Raw genomic sequence first — 24,731 nt, forward strand, 5'->3', positions numbered from 1 at the left:
TTCCTCACAGGGTTTGTGTTCCCAGCCCCCTCCAGCCTTGTTGCCTTCTCTGGATGTGCTCAAGCGTCTCAACGTCCTTCCTAAACTGAGGGAAATATCAATTCTTGTTCTGGCACTTCAGAGCACTTTTATCTAAACTCAGCACATCTGAGGTAATTCCACCTGAAGCCTGCAGTGACACACATATCTGAGCGTGTGGATGAAGGAATGAACTTTTAATAAACAGAAAAACTCTGAACAGAATGGCATTCAAACTGGTTTTTTGAATTGGTGTACAATCGATTACAGTGTAAGACACCAGTTTAAATACTGCAATACCTCATCAACAGCAAGCAGGAAATATTCTGACAGACATTGGCCAAATTCTGGTGCACTTTAAAGATAGGAAATGATTACTAAAAAGCTGATTCTTGTATCCAAGCAACAACTCAAACACCTGCATTATGCAGTGGTACGGACTCGGCAGAGAAGAAAGGATAAAACCTGGTCATTGCAGGCTCCATAATGTTCATCATGTTATGAAATAATCCTTATGCTTTACTCATCTCTACTAAGCTTATTACTGGAGACTTATGTAAAATGTTACAATTAATTTCAAGAGATACATCAATGAGACTTAAAAAAAAAAAAACCAGAAAATTTTTAGAAAGTTACAAACAACAAGTCTAAAAATTTTAAAGAAGAGATATCTGTAGTATCTGGCAAGTTATTATTTTAATTGAAATCCCCACCTTTTATTAGAATAACTTTTATCATTGTTGCAATGAAAATATATAAAGAAAAGATGAAAGACAGCAATATTTGTACAGTCTGTGTAAGAATCTATCATACATAAATACATCTGCTTGATGTGCTTTATGAACAGTTTCATCATGAACACTTCAATGTCAGATTTCTGTTTAAGATACTTAGTAGAACAATCTGAAAACTGTTCATATGTATCAAATTTAATAATTGTATGGACCCATTTCTCATATTTTTTAAATATTTCAGTGAACTATTTAAATGTTTTATCATATCAGATATGCTGGAATATTTTCCAATGCATTTTATCCTTAAATAGTGTACTTAATATTCTGTTTTCTTTGGAAAATCTTTCATATTCGGTAAACTAGAATATTTATTCAAGCAATATTTCTTTATTTTTTTGTCTTATAGACCTCCTAGGAGGCCACACTTTCTGGTTTTATTTTCATGTCTGACTTGATCCCTTAACAGCAGCATCAACTCAGATATTCTGTAAGAATCTTACTCATGCAGGTTGTACTGTTTTCCTCCAAAAGCTGATTATCAGCACAGGCACAAACTCTGCCTCCAGGAATGGCCAAACAAAGAGTGCTGCAGCCTCCATTATTAACACGACAGGCATTATCACCTGGGAAAAGAAATAAAAAGCAACTTTAACAGCCATGCTAGGACTAAACAATGGGGTTTTTAGTTGCCTTTTTTTTTCCTTTAGGAAAAGAAACAAATGAAGAATTTTTAGCAATTACTTTCCTCTTGCGTTAGGAGCACATTACTCTCACATATTTTGGTTACTGTAGGTTATGATATTTAAACATAATTAGTTACAGGTTGCAATACTCAATAAGAATAATAATAGTAATAATACCACCACAAAAAACTGCACCATCAGTTCACAGCATTTTATCTGCCTGTTTTATGAAAGGAACAAATACTGCAAAATATTTGGCACAGCTACATGCACACAGTGGCTTCAAGGAATCAAACAGCAGATAAAGGAACGTTCTGAAGTTAATTGGCATCTGTACACATTAAAACAAAGTGGCTACAACTATAGATTAGGGGGGAAAAAAAAGAGAGAAAACAAAAGGATAAGGAGATTTATGGCAGATAGAACACAGGCAAATATTCCATTACTCTTCTCTGAGCACATCTGCCATTGCTGTGCTTTGCTTTTCCGTGTTATTGTTCCTTCCCCAAGCTGTTCCCATGAAAACACTGACAGCTGTCAGGTGTTTTACCATCCACCCTCACCTCCTCATTCCTGAGGCAGCCAGACTTCAGTCACTGAGAGCCCAGAAATGTCCCAATTTCTGTTTGTGCCACTTTGGCCATGACCTGTCCTTAGATCTGCACTGCTGGGGACACTCAGCTTCCCATGAGCAAAGCTCTGCTGGTCTCAGGTGCTGGTGAGAAGTGATTATGACCAAGCAAGATACAAAACTTCATGTCTGCTGAACCTTTAAATGAAAACTTTTTTCCTTTTTTCTCATCTTTCTGTGCTAGTAAAAAGCAGTTCCTCCTTTTAAAGGTGTAGAAAACATTTATCAGCTTGCTGGCCTAAACCAGACTCCATACAATTTCCTCTCATCAAAGCTCTTCACTCACGTTTCATAGAAAATAAAAATTTAAATTCTCATGGAGCTATGAACATGGATATTAAAATGTCCCATCAGAGCCAGTCCTGCAGGTGCAGGAAAATCTCTTTAAATTATCAAATGAATATCAATCAATGAACAAATAATTTAACATTTTGAAAATTTTTATATTTTAAGATGCACCTTAATATGTCTTACAATATTGAGCAATGTTTAATAATCTTTTTCTATATTTTTTCTGATCCACCATACACAACATTTCTTAGAAGAAAATGTGTCAGCAGTCCATTAAAGACCCAGTGAACTTTTAAATAAAATTGTGCAAAATGATTAATGGAGAATAATGTGAAATATTGTGGTACTTGTACTTTCAGTGGACAGGGTGTGAGTGAAATGACAAGAACACAGCTCTACAACCAGGGAAAATGGGAATTCTCTGAGAAGTCTGAGGGCTTGATCACAATTTTAGAAAGAGCTTAGACTGGACACTTAATACACATTATTAGATCCTGACTTCAGGTCTGAGACTATGATCAAATGACTAAAGAAATCAACTGTTACAGCTATGGTCACCAAAACTGAAATATTATGAACAAAACAAAAAAAAAACCCAAAAAACCCTAAGAAATGTATTTGAGTCTAAATTTTGGAAAACCTCAGGTAAAAGAAAGCCTCAGAAAAAGTAGCCTTGAAAGTCTCTCCATCTTTACAGGGCCATCACTGTACAAATCAAAGGATGTCAGTAATACAAAGATTTAAAAAGTTCTCAGAAGCTGCCAAAATAAACAAACCAAAATACAATCTTCAAAAGTGACTCTGAAATAACATGGCACAAGTCAAAACATTTGCAGTGATTTAATTAAAGCATGTACATGAGTTTGTCACCTCACTAAAACAGAATAAACCTACACAATAAAAGACTATTTCAGCCAAATATAGAAACACATGATGATTCTGAAGCCAAATGAAAGCTGAAAATAAATATATAGAAATTAAATCAGTAGATCAAAGTCAAATGGTCCATCTTGAAGATGAAAAGTTCTTACTTAACCTCATAATTGGGATGACAAACTCCTGCACAGTGGATTATGTGCTAGGTAAAGTGATAAAAGAGGGGATGATGACAAGGAAAATAGAAGTACCAAGAGTTAAAGCAAAAAGATCCAAGATAAAAAGGTTTATAAAGTGCAGTCTTCAACCTGAAGGTGCAATGAGACCTTCAGTCCCATCAGTCTTGCTGAAGAGACTCCTAGGCTTAAATGTCTCCCAAAACACAGTTCAAGTAGGTTAAGCCTCTTTATTGAACAAGCTGTAGAACCTGTAAAGCCATCAAATATTTGGGGAATTAAATTTCCTCAACTACAATTCCTAACAGCTATTGTATATGGCTGTTCTTAAATAGTCCCAATCTTTAAAATACTTTCTAAGCTATTATCATATTTTTCATGTTTTGACAGCTTTTAAAACAGTTGTTGCCCTGTTGATTGCATGTGAATAAATTAGGCCAATTCCATTTTAATTAGCTAAAAAATTAGTCCAGAGCTAAACCAATTACAACAATGTAATTGCATTTCGGTCATCGTTCTCAGAAAAAAAAAAAATAAATGGACACCATGCACATGTGTTTAATATTTTCATTTAAGAGATACACTGAAGTATTTATTGCATTTGTAGCTTCTCATGAACCTAACCTCAAGTACTGTTAAATTGGGCAAGCCCACTGTTAGGATGACCCTCCACACATGAGGAGCAGCAGCCTGGTGCTCCAGCTCTTCTTTGCAATCTGAGGAGTTAAAACATTAGCTGATTTCAAAAGAGACTACTTTAACTGCTGTAAATGCACTTAATCCAGAGTTATTTACATGGAAGTAGCAATCCAGCCTTTCAAAGCAATGGAAATATCTGCAGGGTCATGTGCTGAGTGTAAATCCAACTCCTATCATTGCAGTGCCTCACCCTCCCATATTTTATGATGCACAGAGATCCAAAGACTCAGCCTAAGAAAGTAAGGTAAATTCTAACCTCTGAAAGTAAGTGAAAAACAAATGAACAAACCAACAAAAATTCCTCCTCAAGGGGATTGTGCCTCATGAGGGGGAGACAATAAAAAACACCTTTCCTTGAGGAGATCCCAAAAGCTTCAGGTCCCTACCCAAAGCACAAAGCAAAGCAGCATTGGAACAGTATCCTGGAAAAGGCCCCCTAAAAAATGCCAGTCTGAAATGAACTGTGCCCAAATGAAATGACAGCTCCTGCTTGTGTGACAAGACCAGCAGCATCCAAGCAGTCCCCTCAAAAGATCACAGCCAAAAGTTTCTGAGGCATGTGCATGTTACAGCATGCTATATCTTTAATATACAACGCTTCATAAAGTGGTTTTCTGTGGTTTTCTCTGTTCAACAATTCAGCCTTGAGCCTGCTCTTGTACAAGGAAAACATGCACACACGCACAAATAGTTTCTTTAAAAGAAATTTTTATGCTCCTTTGGGAGGGAGCAATGGCAAGATCAACCTCACTGAGCATGACAAAAAGGGAAGTTCCTAAAGGCTGCAGTTAGCTTACAAAATTCCAATTACAATTTCAAACAAAGAATATATTAACAAGCCAAATTCCCTCCCTTAAGACTTTAGCTCATTCAGCAAAACTGTCTAAGAGGCAATACTTTCTCTCTCTGGTGTCAGCTTATTTGGAAGCCAACAGCAACTGCATCAAATGTCCCTTTTTTCTGAAAAATAAAGGAATTTTCTAAGTACCAAATAAAGCAGCAGTCATATTGAAAACAAACACTGCATCTTCTATTAGCAGGCATGGCATTCTGAAATTTGGCCACCTTGACGGTGGATTAGGGCCCAGATTTTGCCTTAAAAACACCAACCAAACAAAACCCACACTAAATATAAGAAAAACCCCAAACAAACTATACTTTTACATGTCTTTGAATGTCAGAGAGAGTCCCTGAAAAGCAGCTGTGGTAAGAGGAACACTGGTGCAGCAATCCTGACTTAGCACAGTGCTACACAGACCAGCTTGGTTAAAGGAAAGGAAATTTAGATGCTGCAGTACCAGAAAAGAGAAAATTTAAACAGTAAAAAAAAATAATCTTTTAAACAGTGTTTTATCTCTATTAATTCCTGATGCTCATTTTTATGTTTGGTAGCAGACCAAACTATCTGGTAATTAGAAATATGCTTTAACTAAAGCAAGCAAATAAATACTCAGCAACTCATAGGAACGCTGCGTGTAGTAAATGGAATTCAAAGTTTCCTTCAGTAAAACACATTTTTATCTTTACCTGTAGAGTAGCAATTGTATTTTCTAAATTCCATCCATGCAAACCTATGGCTTTTATCTCATTTCTCTACTGATACAAGTAGCAACAACTATGGATTTTTCCACTACTCTCAAATAACTTTTATCCTGTGCAGCAGTGTTGATTGTAGACCAAGATGGGGGAGCAAATTAAAAAGAAAAAAAATGCAGGCAGGATCTATGATCTTATTTAAGAAAAGGTAAATGTAGTCATATATTTTATATCTATGAGCCAATGCAGATATGTTTCCCTCTGTAATTGACACTTGCACAGCATCTCTTGGTCACACAAGGAAAAAAGGACAATAAAGGCAGAGTGAATGCACAGAAGGAATTCAGACAGGAATAATGCTCTGATTCACTTTTTAGTATTTATGAGAAAATCAATTTCTACTTCAGTGGACTGAAACTCTGGAGAGTAAATTTCTCGTGCCACAACCCATATCTGTTTTTCTATTTTTGTTCATCCAGTCACCTCAAAATGCTTGGAAACTCTAAGGGAAAATGTCCTTTAATAACAAAACTCTGGAGAAACTGTATAAGTACCTTGCTGTTTGCGTGGATCATAAATCTGGAGCCCAAACAAAGGTGGCCTCTCACTTCTCAACAGTGTCACATTCCTTGTTACCAGATCCAACTGGAAAATTGACCCATTCATGTAATCTGTCCAGTATATATAATTTCCATGGTGTGACAGTCCAAAAGGATGATTCAAATCTTTTCCACTGTAGACTACCTGCAATTAATTAGTGGTAGGTGAGCATCAGCAAGGTTAAAAGAATCCTTAATTTTTTAGAGATGGTAAAACAAGAAATAGGAAAACTGAGATCATTACTGTCCCAAACATAACAACCTACTGCAATAAATGAAATAAAGAGTGCAAAGCCCTTCTGTGCAGCAGAACCAATATCTAACTTGAAATAAAAACTTCATAGAAATTCATGTTATGTGGCCCCCATCAGAGAACACAGGAAGTGGTGCAGTCTCCAACCCTGGAAGGATCTGAAAGACCTAGAAGTGGGGTTTGGATCATGGTTAGTGGTGAATTTGGCAGTGCTGGGTTAAGGGTTGGACTTGAAGATCTCAAGGACTTTTCCAACACAAACAATTCTATGATCCTGTGATTTTATCCCAGCAGATTCAGTTTGGAGTCATTGGTCTCATTTTTCTGGCCAGGATCCTTGCTTGAATCAAGAGCCTTTTTTCTACCTTGCCTCTAGAGAGAAGGAAGCAGCTCCTCACATGCCCTACCTTGTCTATTTCTAGACACAAACCCAAGAGAACAGGGAGATAAGGACAACTAAAATACTTTTCTGAGGTGATTGACAAACATCACCCTCTTTTACCCTTTAAATTTTCTCATTGGGCTTGAAATCTTATAGTCAAAGCTCCTCATCTCTGAACTGCTTTTGATCCAAATTCATCAACCAGTCAATAATCTGACAGCTATTAGTGGAACTAAGGACCTCCCTATCCCCCAAAATCTTTACTGTATTAAAGAATTATAGATGTGACTGATGCAGGTAATTTTTGACCAAAATAACCTATGATTAAATACAAGTGATTAAACATCAAAAACTGGTATCTTATAGTTATTTTCAGCTACATAAATTCAAGTAATTAAGCATTTTTTGTTACATCTCAGGATTATTGAGAACTCACTTTAAAAAAAAAAAAGAACCATTCTGTGACACACTTCAAAACAAAACCTGTAGACATGTGTTTCTTATTATTCACCAGTCACTAATTTTATGAAGCAGATGGTAAAACTTCCCCAAATTATCAGACTCCAGTTTGAGCCTTAACCATTGTCAGAGTGTCTTATTCTATGCTTGTTGCTTCTACAAACCCACACAGAATGAGTGCACAGACTTGTATCCAGCTAGTAAAGGCATAAGTAACAACTAAAGCAATCTCTCTCTATCTCTAACAGTATTTGCTGAGTGCTGCCCCTCTGAATATGACCACAAATGCTCAGAAGGGGCACAGAGACTCAGAAAACCCATCCAGCAAAGTTCAAGGAAAAGCCTCTCTCTGGCAAAACAAAAAAAAAAAAGGGTTTTTCTACCGAAAAGCTCTTTGCAGATTCATGGCTCAATACAAATATAACTCATTGCCACATGAGCAAAATAGGTAAAAAAAATAAAATAAAGCCAGGTTTAGTGTCACTTAGGCCAGAGGAACACCCTAAGCTGTGTTTCAGCCTCTCACTCGAGACTGCCACCATGGTTTCACCCGGGACACGCCGCGGGTTCCGCAGACTTTAAAATCCTTGGGAAGTATTTTAACACAACACAATCCAGAGACAGAACATGCCTGTGGCAAACCAGCAGCATTTCTCTTTTACCTTTCTGTCAGTCCCATTCAAATAGATCCTTTCAATGTGATCATAATAGGCATCACACCAGTAGAGCACGTTGGCGCGGTAGTCCAGAGTTAAACCATTTGGCCAGAGCATCTTTGATGTGACAAAAACCTGCCGGCTGTAGCCATCCATCCAGGCCTTCTCAATCCTCCCCACGCTGGCATCTATTTCATCTTCCTCCCAGTCTGTCCAATACATCCATCTGGGGAATTACAGAAATGAGCATTCACATCCCGTTTTAATCAGGTGAATTGTACCGCAGGCTTTCAGCAGCAGCTCCTCCAAGCCAGAGCAATTTTGACTTTTGCACGTTTCTTTCCATTGCTGTTTCTGCAACTAAATTTACTGTCCCTGACCACTGGATGCTGCTGAAGTGACACTTATGTTATTTTGCTCATATTGTGATAAATTACATGAATACCAGAGAACCAACAGACAAGAAAAGTGAAAGAATTAAGACCTTATTTATTCCCACCAGAATTATAGGGTTTCTTTATCTGTTGTTTTTTTTTAAAACCATTACTTGTATTGACTTTGTCAAAAACCTCACATTTACAGTGAGCTGGTTCTGGCCAGGTCAGTTTGCCTTTGTGATGTAAATATCCTTTTTATTACACCTAATTCTATCAAAGAAGTTGCAGCACAATAATTATTTGCACTCTGGTTTTAGAGCTAAAGGGTGACCTTGATGTTCTCTGAACTTCATGAAAGCAGCTAAATCACTCAGAAAAGTGTAAGGTGTACTTTGCCCATCACAAAAATGTTTAGAAACAGTTGCTTTGAAAATTAGTTGAAAAAAAGCCAGTAGGCAATTTGAGCATAGTTTTATGGCTTATAGTAGAGCAATATAGATTAAAAAAACCAAACAAAGTCTGAAAGAAAGGCACCAATATTGCTTTGGAAAAGTTTTTAAAATCTATTAATTCCTCTAAAAGTATTGGCTCAGAGGACTTCTATGAGCCATTCTCTACTGGAAACTACAGAATAAACCTTTCCTTATTGAATTATTCTGAATAGCATATTCTATTACAGAATTTGCCCTTGAAAACAGTGATTTGAACCACTTAAAATATGCAACTTGAACTTGCACAAAAACAGAGGGTAAAAAAATATGCTAAGAAACCACTTTTCTTTTTTTCACTTTTTTTAAACATGTTTTTCCCTAAGGAAATGAGTTAATGGGAAGAAACACTTAGAAACCTGTAAGCACTCTGTGAATCATCTCAGATTGTATCACATAAAGTCACATCATTTCATAAATGAAAACATTTGCCAGACAGCAGATGTTTACTTTTAGTCAAACCTAGGACTTCAATTAATATGCAAAAACTTCATGCCAATCTTAAATCCTATTTGTTCATCCTGCTTTAATGGCTGTTAATATATCTCACCTTTTCTTTCACCAGATTTATGTTTCTGAAATACCCTCTGTGATCCTAACCCATTAACCATTTAATTGGCTTCTACTTGGAAGAATAAAGTCCTGAAATTTAAATACTGAATTTTGAATGATACACTGAAGTGAAAAAATATTTTCTTATCACATCTGTGTAAATTATATCAAATCTACTAGTCAAAAAAAAAAATTCAAATGTAGTTTTATGTATAACCATAATTTGATATTTATGAGAAACTGGATAATAAAAAGAAAGAAAAAATGCATTACACAACTTTTCAGATTTGCACATGCAGCTTTTTTGTTGACTTTTCATTTCTCTCGAATTGCCCTCTAGAAGGTTGTTTTGGGTTCTGTTAATGTTTTTGTAAATATGTGCAAAGAACATCAGTCTATTTTTGATCCACAAGCCTTACAAACTCCATTGCATGTTTGACTCTAACAGCACTAGGTTTAATCACAGAATTATAAACCCTGCACATGCCCTGAGGCTGAGGTCACTATGGCACTTATTTTATTGGGAGACAAAATATATTTTACAAATATTTACATGACTTCTCAACAGCAATTACTGAGCTTTTCCCCATTAACTTTTTGTCTGGCCTTATTCCATTTATCCTGTCATAAGCTAAAACCTGCTCACAGTGACAGGCATTTATGTCAGTGTGCTTTAATTGTATCTCAAAATGCAGTTAATGCTCCAACACCGGTTAAATCAGGACTAAAATTTTGAAAACACAATTAAAAAGCCATAATAAATGCTATCCCTCAGGAAGAGCTTCCATGAGAAGTCTAATCATGAAGGACACGCTATTTTATTAGAGAAGTGTTTTATATAATGGCCCTTTTCAGGCAATACATCTTCATACCCTGCTTCCTGTGCCATGCATTTACTGAGCTGGAAAATTTAACAAAGTAATTGCAGGTGTGGTTATAGCTCATGGTCTCATTTTATACCCTCACTGTCTGACCTTAATGAATTGTAGCCTTTCCACAGCCACTTCCACTCCTCAAAGGACAGGCTCAAAAGGGAAAACCTGAGAGGGTAAATATTTTCTATAATAGGAAAATAGCAATCAATCCAGCCACACTGAAGCTACCCACCTCCATCATTCTTCACTGATTGTTTAAGTAAATGACCATTATACCACAGTAATATAATGTGGTTTTCTTTATTATGCAGCCTACCAAAATTGATTTAAGCTTATAAGTAATGAAGAGTACCTGTCTTGGTTTTGTAAGCCAATGTGTGCAAGGATATGGTCATAACTGGCTCCAGAAATTGAGATTACAGAGAGAGAAACACAGGGGAGCATCTTAAAATTCACTTGATATTAAAAATTCATACAGGACTTACTCCTTCAATTTATTTGAGAAAAAGGTGAGTCACATTCAGATTAACAGGACAGACATGCAACAGTGACGGGCATACAAATTCTTCTGAAGGCTTCAGGGCAAGAATGCTGGGCAGGAACTACAGATACATTACAGACTCCTCAAGGATTACAGATCACTACATGACTCTACAAACCTCATCCTGAGCCAATTGAATCCTGTATTTATGCCACAAAGACAACCATCACAGAAAAATCAATTTGCTTCATACCCATTGACAGGATCGACAACAATTCCTCTGGGGTGGGACATGTCTCCCTCCAACAAGGTTTTCCTGCTCTGAGCAGCTTTTTCCAGTCTGGCAACAGCAATGGTTTTCCTGTGGCCATCATTGGTCCAATACAGATTATTTCCAATCCAGTCCACTGCTATGCCTTCCACATTATCAAGATCTGTTGAGACAGAGAGAACAGTATTATTTATGCTCTATATGTTCTATTTATGTTCTATATGTATTTATGTTCACTATTTGTTATGTGATATCTATGTCATGTTTTTAAAATTGCTTTTTTCCCGTATCTACTGAAGGCCCAAAGCAAATTACAGATATTTGGTACCAACCAAACCTTGTTCACCTAAGAAACTAAACCTAAATTTTGTAAATCAGTCACAGGTGTAGAGATGACAATATGTCCTGTGAGACAAAATATGAGAAAGCTATTTGGGGAAAAAAAAAAAAGTGGTATGAGCTCAGGAGTCTTGCAAAATGTGTTTTAACATTTTTATTGATATCTCCGATACATCTGAACATCACTTTTGGGAAATTATTTTTCCTTGTGGTTTAAGAAGCTAGAGGGAAGCAAAGTGTCAGAATGAACTCTCTGGGACATGAAACAAGAAGATGATGAAATTTCTAACCCAGCAACCACCTGGTCTGACAAGAATCACCCACAGCACAGAACAACTGTGTCTGAGAGCAGTGCAGCAGCTCAGCCAGCTTCCCCAGGCTGATGGACACTGCCAGTTTTATTTTTCATCTCTCAGTGCCTTTGCTACATTCTTTTGAAAAGAAAATGTCAGAGGACATTGAAAGTTCCTGAAAGAGGAGAGTGGCCTTTGGTCTTGGAATGGTCAAGGAGGTTGAGAAAAGTGCTAAGAATGGAAAGGAAAAGAAGAGAGAATTTAACCAAGCCAAGGATCTGGAGCCCAAGGCCTAGAGAAAAAAAAAAAAAAAAAACAAAACCAAAAAGCTGCTGAACAGAACAGGCAACACAGAGAGAAACTTGAGCTGTGCAAGAAATGTCCTGTTGGGCTCTGAGGGGCCTCAGCAGATTTTGCTCAGGTTTTGCTCAAGAAACCACTGACATGAGTAAAATCAAGCTTGAGGACAAGGAGCTATTTGTTCAAAACCCATTTTATTTTTATCCTCTCTGATATCGGCAATTTGAGCTAAACACAGTTTCTATACTAATAAGATCAGATTTTTATAGTAATAAGATCATATTTTTCAGGAAAATATTTGCTGATTGCTTTGCTTCTTTGGGAGCCAAACCAGTCCAAATATGGGCTGTATTGGTATCAGCAGCAAAACTGTTAGATTAGAATGCTGGACACCTCCTAAAACTGACAAGACTTTTGCTCCACATCTATTCAGCTTCATGTAATACTGTCTTTGAGCTAACTTGCTTCTGCAGGAATTTTGGGGCAAATGTGATTCTAAACAATATATAATTTAAGTCAAAAAAAAACCCTTCATGGTAACTAGATACTAAATATATCAGAAAGTTGGGGTTTTTTTAGGAGAATTCTACAGCACGACCCTATAGAGATAAATTGCATTGGTTTTGTGGAGTTATAATTAAAAGTTCACTTTTATTTCACTAAAAGCTTTAAATACATTAATGACTCTTCACATGGGTTTCACATCAAGTAGTAAACAGGAAGAAAACAATGGTCATTCTGCCATTCTTGTCTTGATTTGACTACAGGAATTCAGTCCTTCTGCAGTAAAGCCCTTTCAGCATAAAAGGGATGAGGTAATAAAAAAGCCTTGTGATCATTCTCCACTTGCTAATTGAAAAGTTAACATTTGTAATTCTGGAATTTCCACCAGAATTTTCCTACCAACACTAATATGAGAGCTCCAAATGTGTTGAATGTAGATGGGAGGTTTTTAAAAACAGTTCTAGAGGCAGCAGTTTGCCACACTGCCTTTCAGTATGAAACAGAGAATGGGCACAATATGTGATTTGGTACAGAATGGCCAAGCTCACCAATGCCATGTGTAATAAATAGTGCCACAAATGCTAGATTGACATAAAACCTGATGGGGAATAATTCTTCTATACACCAACAATCTAAACAGCTTCCAAAGAGTTTTACAGACTTACTGTGGCCTTGTTTAAGCAACAGGTCAACAAATCCTGAATAATATTTACAATTAAATGTTACAAAAATTTTAGTGTCATAGCAACCCCTCCAAAAAAAAAAAACATTAGGGGTACAAAAAACAAATAAAAACCCCTGAGCTTGTGTTTCTGTTAACTGAACAGTATTTAGATCCATTTAAAAATGTCAGTGGTATTTAAAAACACAGACATTAAATTGTCTGGTTGGGTTGTTTTTTTTCCCCATTTTTAATGTAAAAGACTGATTTTACATGCAAGTTTGAAAGGTTAATTATAATTCTTGTTGCTGGTGGAAGTACAGTACTGCTGCAGCTGTGCCACCAGCTCTAAGCCAGGCTGTGCTGTGGGCTGTCAAATTGTTATCAACACTACCCAGCAGTTTGCTTCCCAAAGTGAAGAAACAGAAATCACAGCTGAAACTATATGGGAAATCAAACTCCAGCAGTGTGAGGTGCTCAGTGATCTCAATTCCCAGTCAACAGCTGTAGGATCAGGCTCTCATGTAGGTAAACTGTAATTATCTGAGCTGCAATGCTGTCTGAACAAGTGTATATATTCTCAAAAAAAAAACCTGATAGCCACCAAAAAAAGGCAACTTCTAATCTGAGAAGTGGCACCTAGCACAGCTAGAAGTTCTTAGCAGCATGCTGTTCAAAGCAAATATTACACCACCTCCTGACACACCTGATTTTCTGTAGTAGCCTTCCACCAAGGAATGATTTAATCTGTCCCTGCTGAGTCCGTGAGAGTTGACAAGAATAAAAGCTGAGGTGTTAGGGCTGGAGGCCATATTAATTTTTTAAATCATGAAAAATACATTAACAAATGTTCTTTAAAAATACTTAAAAGTTATGAAACTACACCAAGTTAGAACTAACAATGTAAGCTCCTGGGAAAGGAGAGACTGACAGTAACATATTTTTGGTCTTTGCAAATAGAATCACCAAAAATAAACCATAGATAATCCACATCTCTTTCAGTATTGCATTAATTTTTTTGCTATCTTGTACTTATAAAGAGTAGACACTGCACTTAATCATTATTTACAGGAATAATACCAATTTTCTGGTTTGGCATACAAAGTTTATTCACGTTTCACTAGGCCAATCCCAACCTGTTTGACCCCGACTGTTTGACTCCAATCTGTCTGACACCTCTCAGCCAGGATGCTCCTTGCTGCTCCTCTATAATGCTTTAATTTACATATTTCCTGCTCCTTCCTCTACTCCACGTTTGAACTACTTCCCTGTCAAATGAAATGCACAGTTAGGAAAGGAAGGTCAGCAATGGAAGATGTGAGATGTACATTATCCATTCCCGTGCTGGCAGTGAAATGAAGAATTACCAGACTGACAGCTGAGTATTTGTTATTTTCTGAGACAAATGCCCTTTATTAACCATTCACCAGAGCAGGGTAAAGAGCCTGTCACTATTCCTTGCAACTGCTGCTGAAGGGATCTTTGTGCAGACTCTGAGGAGAGACCTTACACTAAAAGAGCATCATATCATTGCACAGAGGAGATGGCTCCTCAGAAGTGTGCATTAAAACATGCCTTATGAATGACAGGGAGTGAACATCCCTCTGCTGAAACAATGGTATTTTAGTTACTTTCACTGTCCTGAGCTTCCATTCACAAGTAAATATATTAAGCTCTCTGAAGGCTAAGATGAATATTTATGCTTCTTCTTAGATTGAGGACCAGAAAATAATTACTGTAGAATGAATTGCAGCTGAGGCAGTTGCTACCTCCTGCTGAAGCAATATTTCAGAGAAGGGTCCATAAAGGAAAGCAAAATATAAATTGACAAACTGGAAGATTTTTTCACTGCAACAACATTTGGTGTGATGAGATATGATTCTAAAACAAGGAGATTCAGTGTAGTGGGAGATGTGGAAACTAAAGACTTGCTGGCATTTTCTCTTATTGCTATAATAAATGTTACAAGCATCTTAATTAAGGTTCTAATAAATGTTTAGGTCTAACTGTTGCTTCCACACTCACAATGGAAAATGCATCAGGAAAGACAATGCTTTTTTCTTAATGAGTTTTCAAGCACTACAGACAGTCTCATTCTGCCAAACTACTTGAATAAGCTCCAGAATCCACAGTGTGATGCAGGCTGGAGTGAAGAAGTCTTAAAAAGTCTGCAAGGATTTGGGATGGCTCAACAAATATCCAGCTAGTGGAAGGACACAGTGGAGAAATTGGAATTGCTCACCAGTGGTGAGCTTAAATGGACACAGTTAAGAATTCACAACAGAGTCACTTAACCAGACTTTACATTTCTGCCCTCAGGAAAAAAAAGAAAAAACAGGAGGCTGTAAAAAAGTATCTCCAATTCTGTTCAAGGTCAAATTTGTGTCTGTTTTCCACGGGAGACCCAAAAAACCCCTTTAAATTATCTGCAAATGTCAGTTCAACTTCTTGGTAGTGAGCACCTCTGAATGTCACCACCACCGAGCATCACCCACCATCTTTGAGGATTGTTTCTCTCTCTGTGCCATCAATTTTCTGTCGTCCTATCAGGAAACTGGTGGTATCAGCAAAGTAAATGTAATTGGTTTCAGCGTGGAAGTCCAGAGCACGAGGATTGACCAGGTTCTCGATGGGGATCATGTACTCATCTGACATTTTGGTATTCAGGTCCATTCCCCGGATTATTCCTGGCCGTCCCTTCCCATAAAAAAGAAACAATTCATTCTTTGGTCCTGCAAAAGAAAGATTACAAACATAAACAACTGATGCTGTCTAATCTTCTTCACAGTGCATAATGTCCCTGTTTAATTAACTGGCATAATTAGTGGGGAGCAGGAGCCTTATTCGATACTGAAAATTAAACTAAATATATTCTGAAGGTATCTAGATTAAAAAAACAAACAAACAAAACCCCCAAAAATGGAAAAAAAAACAAACCCAAGGAAAAAATAGCTAATTTCATTACCTTATTCAAAATACAAGTTAATTCAGTGAGCTGCTTACATCTAATTCTTTTTTTTTGCGTAAAAGTTCACACTGAAAAAGCAATTGTGAATCACAGAATAACTTTGCATCTGCTGTGAAGTGGACATATACAGCTCTGTAGACATTTAATTTTACAATTCATTAGGATCTATCAAGGTAATGTAGACCATGACTGAAGTAATCTTAAAATCTAACAACACCATGAAGGCCAGCATATACAAAATGGTTTTTTTCCACCCAAAGTTTCTCAGAATCAAACAAAAAAAAGATAAAATTTCATTAAGATTGAAAAGAATAAAACAAACCAACATACTCTGTTCTTTCCAGCTGAGGTAGAAAACATGGATATCAAAAGTTCATATTTCTAAGATTTTTACAATTTAAATAATTAAGCTTCTTACAAACAACTGGAGCTTAGCAAAGTGATTTTCTTTCCTTAAAGATACTTATCCTGAGAGCATTCATGATATCAATATACCTCTTAAAATTCTCTCTATATTTTTCCTGCAGGCTCTCAGGGTTTTTTGATGGAATTGTCAGTGAAAACTGCATCAGGTTTGAATGAGGTCAAATAAATCCATCTACCAACATCCATCAGAGTATCTAACTGCATGTCTTTTATCTGAACTAAATCAAAACCAGGCAAAAACCAGGCATTCCCCAAAACTCCTGTTGGCTGTAGGTGACCAACAGATTGTGCACATGTAACCTTAGGTATAACCACAGCTGCACAAATCACGTTTGTTTTCACAGGGTATTCTGAGAAAAAGCTTGACTTGTTCACATGAATGTTCTGCTTTTGTGCTCCACGTTGATTGTATGGGTGGAAATTGTAGCAGTACCTGTGTGCTGTGAAAAGCCACGGCAAATAAATAAAGAGTGAGGCTGATTGATGCAAAGCTTGTGATAATTTTAGTGTTCTTTGAGCATTCCAGGTTTAACCTGTCACTCCTGTGAACTGAGCCAAATCAAACAACTTTAAGGGAATTAAAGGAGCATGTGAACGAAACATCAGGTACACGTTGAAAGTGTGTAATATTATATAGTGGAAAACTTAGAGTTCCATGTTTTAGAATATAGTAATATATACAAAGTAAGATAGAATTTAGGTTTTTCTTTACCTTTGTTATGAGTTTAAGTAGTATTATAATTAATAAATTGTAATTAAGTTATAATAACAGTTACCATTAATAATTGTAATTAAATAAAAATACTATTTATATTACTATCGGTCTATATTATAGGTTATAAGTAATTATTATTAGGCTTAAAGTAAAAATAATTTTTTAATTAGATATTTTATCTTTAAAAAAACTTTATAAAAAATAAATCTCTATTTTTAGTTTGTTAAAATATTGTAAAATTCACAGTTTGTGAGACTAATATAGATAAGAATTAATAAATATTTGAATTTCACCAAAAATACTGTCTCACACATTTAACTTGAAACAAACTCTACCCCAAAGCAGCCCATGTGATTTGCTAGAGAACACCCAGAACCATCCCCTGGATTATTCCTGGCTGGCAGCCTGTGACCTCAAGGACATACTTTTGCATGACCTGCCATCACTCCCCAGGATGAAGCCAGTCCTGCAGCGACAGGTCCTTGCTTTGTGGCTGCTGCTGAGCAGGCAGATGTGGGAGCATCCCCCCGGCATCCCAGATGGATCCAACTCACACGCGTGGCTTCTGACTATGGCGAGGGGAAAACAGCTCACATCATTGAAGGCAAGGCAATTACATCAGCATGGGGAGAGGTAAGACAGAGGGAAAACACAGGGAAAGAGGGTTTGCGTCACAAGAAATCGTTCCCCAGAATATAACTGTGGCATTCACATTCTCTGAAAAATCCCTTCCCCCAGGATTTTTCTCCTGGGAAGCTGAGAAGCTTCAGAGAAAAGGAAAACAATTCTTATCTCATTTGCTTCTCCTGTGTTGTGCTCATGTGGAATGTGCTTGGAGATTGTTTACCCACAGGTGATTGTTTCATTGGATTCTGGTGTGAGTTGTTTTCACTCTTTGGCCAATCAGTGCTAAAAGTCATTATTATCTTTTTAGCATTGAGTAAGTATCCTTTGTGTATTCTTTAGTATAGTATAGTTCAGTATTCTTTAATATAATATAGTGTAATAAAGTAATAAATTAGCCTTCTGAGAACATGGAGTCAGATTCACCATTCCTGCCTGTGTTGGGGATCCCTGGAAATACAACATATAACTGCTAAGGAAGGTGTTTTTTAAAGATGGTATCCAAGCCAGGCCAATAATGCCCAGGGCTATCGTGCCCATGGCTGTGTGCAATCACCCCTTTGTGAATGAGCTCCTGCACTGCATTTGCTGGGCAGTGCTTCCCTGGGGGAGCTGACACTTCTCCCCTTTTCCATTTGCTGCTTTGGTTCGTGGGGTTGGTTGGGATTTTCTGAGGACAGAGTGCATCCCATGCCCACACAGTCTGGCATTCCTTCTACTCCATTAGACAGCACCATTCTGGGCAGACACATATGCTGAAACTAAAGAACAGAACAAACATCATAGAATTCTTCCATAGTTATAGAATCACAGAATGGTTTGGGTTGGAAGGGGCCTTAGAGCCCATTTTATTCCAAACCCCTGCCATTGGCAGGGACACCATCCACTAAACCAGGATGTTCCAAGCCCCATTCAACCTGGCCTTGAACACTTCCCGGGATGGGGTGCAGATTTGTACAGTTGGGATATATAAATCCAGCTGAAGAAGTCAAAGAATTTCTTATCCTTGATTTCATTTTTCCAAATGCATGGTTCCGTATTAGCAGCCTAATTTTTAAATTTTTTTTCTTAACTGTTTAAGGCAATATGCTGAGGAAACAAAACCTGCCAGGCTAGCTTACATTTTATAAGCTGGCTTAAACCAGAAAAGAGTACTCTAGTTGAAAAAAACGCTCTGTTCTTCCTACTTTACCTCAAGCTTTTCAGGTTTGTTTCTTTTAAAATAAAGCAATCAAGTGGTTTAGGGTCGATAAGGTTAAAGGTAATACAGAAACTTCACCAAGCTGAGACAGCTGTTACAGAGAATCTTGACAAGCAACAAACATGTCCATTCAGAACAAAAGGAGTAGTGGAGTAATCACAGGATGTAATAAAAGATTACACTGTGCTCATGTCTCTCCTCTACTCAACCTCGCTGACTCCCTCAGGAGTACGAGAGGGATGATTATAGCAAAGAAAGAGTCTTTGCAGCCTCCTTCAGACATTGACATCTGCAAATCAATGTCCTCAGCTCCAGGGTGAAAATTAGTTCACCCACTCTACATCAATTTAGAGTTTGCTCCCACTTCACAAACTTCTTCAGAAGCAGTCATTCTGTTTAGAAACATTGACATTGAGAATTGATGTGTTGGCTTTTCTGTCTAAGCAGTCATGGCAACGATTTATTGTTATCAGTAACGCCAAAAACATTCCCATAAAGCGTCACGGTAAACATTTTGGATCTTGCTATCCTTGCACAAAGTTCCCAGATCTCCCACTGATGTTCTGCATACAGAAAGGATGTGAACAGATTACAGTCACACAGGACTACAGACCTCAGAAATTGCTGTTTAACCAAAAAATTCAGAGATAAAAAAGAGTTCTTTCATTCTAGATGGAAATGAAGATTTCTTTCACAGATGGCAAAGCCGATATTCACACAAAGCAAGGACACCCTGTCAGAATTTCCCTCTCTCACCAGGTCTGTGCTGGCAGCTCAGCTGCCCACACCTCTGTGCCTTTTTGGCAGCCCCAAAGATGGGAGCCCACCTGAGGCGTGGGTCTGTCTGAAAAGCAGACCCAGAGATATCAGGAATCTCTGAGGTCTGAGACACAAAGCATGTGGACAACACTGGACATCCAACAACCCTGAGGGTGTTAAATTCTCAGAGTGCTGAGTGCCACCATGTGCAGAGCAGGGCTCTTGGGCAGTTCTCCAAACTGAATTCTCCAGAAAGGGTGAGCTGGAGCTTGGGAAAAGTGGAACAACCACACAAAACTCAAGGAACACAAAGTTGTGCCACAAGGACAAATTTTACTTCCATCTTCAGATACTTTTTTTTCTGGTAGGACCTTTTTGACTGCACTAGCACTTACTATCTGGTTTTGTGCTTTCTGGAGAGAGGAAATTTGATCTTACCTGCTGCTTGAGTTCTCTTCTGGAACACACGGATCTCTTTGGCATTGTCCAGCCTGGCAAGAGCCTGAACATCAGTACCATTGTACCTGTGGATTCGTAAAATGCTGAGGTTGTCTGAATTAACTGTGTACAAATAGTTCTCAAACACTGCCAAACCACAAAGATGCCTAATCTGGAAAAGAAACAAATGGTATCATTATTTTAGTTCAATATTTTAGGCAAATCTGTGGATTGTATGTGATAAACTGCAGAAAAGGCTTTCTGAGTATTTGTAAATATTAAACACAAATGACACTAAAAGTATAGTTCACATTTTTGTAGTCTGAAATTTATAATTAGAAAAGCTTTGTACAAGAAAGGTAGAAAATTCAAATTATTTAACAATCTAAATTCCTTTACTCTACAAATTACCCAGTTTCTCTGTTTTAAATTAAAATCTTCTACATTCTTGAAGTGCAACAGCTACATTTGTACTAACTAATGATCATTAACTAACAGTAACTGAGATAAATTAATTATTATTAACTAAGAAATATACCAAACTTGGAAATTTTAAACACAGTTCATAGGTGTAATTGATCCATTTTAAAATTATTTTATGAGCAAATCAGGGCAAATGGTGCAAGATATACCTGCTGAATATTTTCTTGAGAAAATATTTTATAAGAAATAAACAAATTCTGTGAGCTCTGCTGTGTTCCTTTTGTGTTGGTGTCTCTGAATATGGTGGTGGCCACTCGGTAGTGCTTGTTTATCAGAAAGTGAATTCTAAAATTGTGATAATCTCTGATGTGTCTGGTTACATTGATTAAAAAATACCTAATAGCTGGTAGTTAGATAATCACAACTCAAACACAAAGTGGTCAATAATTTAGAGGCTGTGCTTGATTTATAGATTTAGAAAATGTAAAGTATCTCACTGGCAATTCTGAAAACTGAACAAATTAAAGAAAATGTTTTTGGGAGTTTACAGGCAGAATATCTTATTACTTTAACCACCCAATTGCTCACCACAAAGTATTTCTTTATCTCATTCACTCCCAAATTCAGACACACGTCACCAAAACCCAACCCAAACAAAAAAAACCCTGTTGTGCATCAAGTATTTCAGTCATTCTGGAAATTATAGCACAGTTGGCCAAGTCTTACCATTGTATTCTGTCTTCACCCAGAAAAAGGAATAATAATTGACATCATTGGAAGCATTTGATTAAGACCCAATAGAAATTCAATGCAATTATAGTAAGATAGAAAAGAAAACAGCCTTGAAAATAAAGCCACATCTGTACCAAAGTGTGGAATTCTCCCCTGAATTACAATCCTTTCTTCCCTATTTCCATTTGCACTCAGTGTAAACCTTTATCATTTAACTCCCATGAGAGTTTCTTTATTAAAACTATTAAAGCTATGTGGCTCATTTTGCAATGCTTTTTACAATGATGTAATTATTCGTATTTATTTTTTAATTTGTTGGGTTTTTTACATCTCATGAAGCTTTCCAGCAACCCTCTGCATGAGTAAAAACATTACTGGTTTGTCATTTGAAAGCCAGGAAGGCTGTCAAACACAGAATCCAGTTCTGTTTGGAAACCACATCTTTGACATGTTTGTACTTCCACAATAAACTTTAGTCCCTAAAACTTCTTGGGAACAGTTTTGTGGTCTGCTGTTTCCTTGGACAAATGAGGAGTGATTTGGAGAAACAGTCATTCTAGATAAGGGCATATGCAGCACAAAACATACTGAAATTACCAATTCTTCATTTGGAAAGACAATCAGTGCCACTTGTGACAACAGGGAGAGAGAGGTAGAACTTCTTAATACCCTTCATCAATATAAAAAACCAGAGATTTTATTTTTTTAGCTAGTTTTAAGAATCCCTCTGAACTTGATAAAGTATCCTCTTCTGCATCTAAATTTCAGCAGGAAGAGGAAGAACAAGCATCTCTCCTATGACACAAGTCCAGCTCTGTTAGAAGCCTGTAAAAGTATTTTTAATGACTTCTGAAAATGATTTTAGCTTTTAAAATATCTAATCCAAAATTATACTTAAAAAAACAAAAACAACAAAAAACCCAAAAGTTTTCAAGACCTCTTGTTCCAGAACTGGTTAAAGACTGGGGATAGATTGGCAAAAATAGGAAGGGGTTTGCCAAACCACCACTTAGACTGCTTTTTGTCACATTTTCTGTCTATTTTTAGTTTAACAGTCTAACCAGTTGCATCTTGCTCAGCACTGATTGCTTGGAAGCAACAAATGACAGAAGAACTGATAAAATGTTTCTTCTTTTTGCACTTTTACATTCCCTGTTTAACCTCAGGCAGAAATATATGCAAACTTGGTGCCCACACCTGGCAGTCCAGTGGTGACCAGAATAGTTTGGTCTTTGCTGATTTTCCCTGGATTTACATAAAACTCACAAGTGCCAGAGAACTCTTCCACTCTCCAGGCTAATGGACTGAAATGCTCCTGCTCCAAGACTCACAGTCCCAGAGTTTGTATTTATGGCTCTGAACATCAGGATCAGCTGTGAAAAGCATCATTGCCACCAACAAAAATAAGATTTAAGGGCATCCAGATTAGTCTGAATGGGTGAATAGCTTTTTCTATTCTATTTCACATTATTGTGCCTGTTAGTCTCTCCTTCCTGAGTGGGTAAGGACATCTTGTCATTAATGATTTATCTCCCTGCACCTTTCCACCCCAGATTTTCCCTCCTGAAGTCTTTAACAATGGTGACTTACAGGGTGCATTGTTAATGGGACCCTGAATGGAAATATTCATAAGTTGCAAAATTGCTAAATTGCAGATAAACCAAAGCATGTAGCTGGATCTTTTAAATTCTAACACATCTGAATTGAAAAGGTAAAAAATTATGAAATTCCTGTAGCTGCTAGCATTATGTGCATTCATCCATTGATATCATTACTTTTTTACTGATTTGCAAATAAATACCTACTTGTCTGCCTTTAGTTATTGTTTGCCTCCTTCTCCCCTGATAGTCAACAACTTCCAGACTCTCCAGATATATGTCAAGCCAGTACACATATTTATTGATGAGGTCTAGTGCCAGAGCAGTTGGCTGTTCAATTTTTGAGTCTACTATCCACGTCCTGTTCATTCCATCCATGTCACATCTCTCCACCTTGGCAGCATTCCCGTAGTCTGTAAAGAAAAGCTTGCTGTTGAAAGAAAATAAGATGTTGTGAGTTTTAAAGGGTGTGAGCAGAGTGCAAAGCTCCTGCTGGCTCTGGAAAAAGGAAGTTTTCATTCTTTGTCATTTCAATTTCCCATATACCCCATAATTATTTTTAAAAATTCACCATATCTTCTTACAAATTAACAATTACACAGAATTATCTTTCAAATGTAAAGCACAGAAGTTCTAAATACATTTCCTTACAAAACAGATGCACCATGTAACATTCTAAAATTACCATCTTAAATCAATTTTTAACCATTATTTGTAAAAAATGGTAGGATAGTTACAGATAACAGTGACAAAAGCACGAAGCACTCAGGTTGTCTGGAGAACAGTTATTGCACATGAGCTATAACAAATACAGGGATCCCCACTGCCAGGTGTTTTAACATCTATTTCTGAAGGAGCTGCTTTAGTCTGTGGTACATTTGTCTCCAGCCTTGGAAAGGTGCTCAGGCTTCAAAACGCTTCCACAAATCCAGTGAGTCATTCCATCCAGGAATAATGGGAAACTATCAAAGACTTAAAACTGCTGCTAAAGATCTCCCCAACTCAATGCCTGATTAGCATTCACTGGGTTTAGCAAATCAATTCTGATTAACCCGACAATATTTTAACAGGATTACCTATTTGTGAGAACAAATTACACTTGCAGGCTGAAGACCACCTTGCCATGACTTTAACATGCTGTAAAGAATAATCTGATTCCAGGCTGAATGTTACTCAAACCACTTTGAGAACAAGGATTTCATTATCCAAATGAAGTGAGTTATCTCCTAGTTATTACCACTAATAGGAATAACTTTGGATCAACAGCATATAAAACTTCAGATATCTTTATGTGGCAGTAATTTATAGCCTTGTAACTTCTCATAAAAAGCCAGTTTTAGGCTATTTGCTGAACAGTAGAATGAAACCCATATCCTTTATTTTTAGTCTTCAAATAAATAAGAATACATTGTAAAGTGTTTCAAGTGCAAAAAATACAAATAAAATAGAAAAAAAAAACTACACAACAATTTAAAAAAAAATAAAGGCATTAGAATAATCTATAGTCTATGTGCAGGAGCTGTCAAATGCCAAAATGAATTGATCTCAGAATCATAAAATAGGGCTGGAGGAGACTTTGAAAGGTCATGTAGTCCATCACCAGGCCATAAGGCAGAATAAACTTTACCTATAACATTCCTGAGGGATAGCTCCATTCCTGATGGGGATTTTTATTTATCAAAATAATTCTGAATTCCTGTCCTGTCCTTCATT

The 24,731-nt window shown here is 37.0% G+C and overlaps 1 protein-coding gene across 4 annotated transcripts in view; it reads right to left on the reverse strand.

Annotated features, from left to right (window-relative positions):
• The window catches only part of LRP1B (LDL receptor related protein 1B), a 637,687-nt gene that overhangs the window by 207,525 nt on the left and 405,431 nt on the right, over positions 1–24,731 (reverse strand). For all 4 annotated transcript variants that reach the window (XM_071435460.1, XM_071435459.1, XM_071435457.1 and 1 more), the window contains exons 8-15: positions 23,226–23,448; positions 20,266–20,437; positions 17,669–17,812; positions 15,630–15,866; positions 11,020–11,200; positions 8,000–8,219; positions 6,199–6,388; positions 1,253–1,375 (exon numbers count right to left, since the gene is read on the reverse strand). In XM_071435460.1, coding sequence (XP_071291561.1) covers positions 1,253–1,375; positions 6,199–6,388; positions 8,000–8,219; positions 11,020–11,200; positions 15,630–15,866; positions 17,669–17,812; positions 20,266–20,437; positions 23,226–23,448 — 1,490 coding nt within the window. The remainder of the gene's footprint in view (positions 1–1,252; positions 1,376–6,198; positions 6,389–7,999; positions 8,220–11,019; positions 11,201–15,629; positions 15,867–17,668; positions 17,813–20,265; positions 20,438–23,225; positions 23,449–24,731) is intronic.

Source organism: Agelaius tricolor, unplaced genomic scaffold (genome assembly GCF_023055355.1).
Source record: "Agelaius tricolor isolate 1412-34295 unplaced genomic scaffold, bAgeTri1.0.p SCAF_10, whole genome shotgun sequence".
NCBI lineage: Eukaryota > Metazoa > Chordata > Aves > Passeriformes > Icteridae > Agelaius > Agelaius tricolor.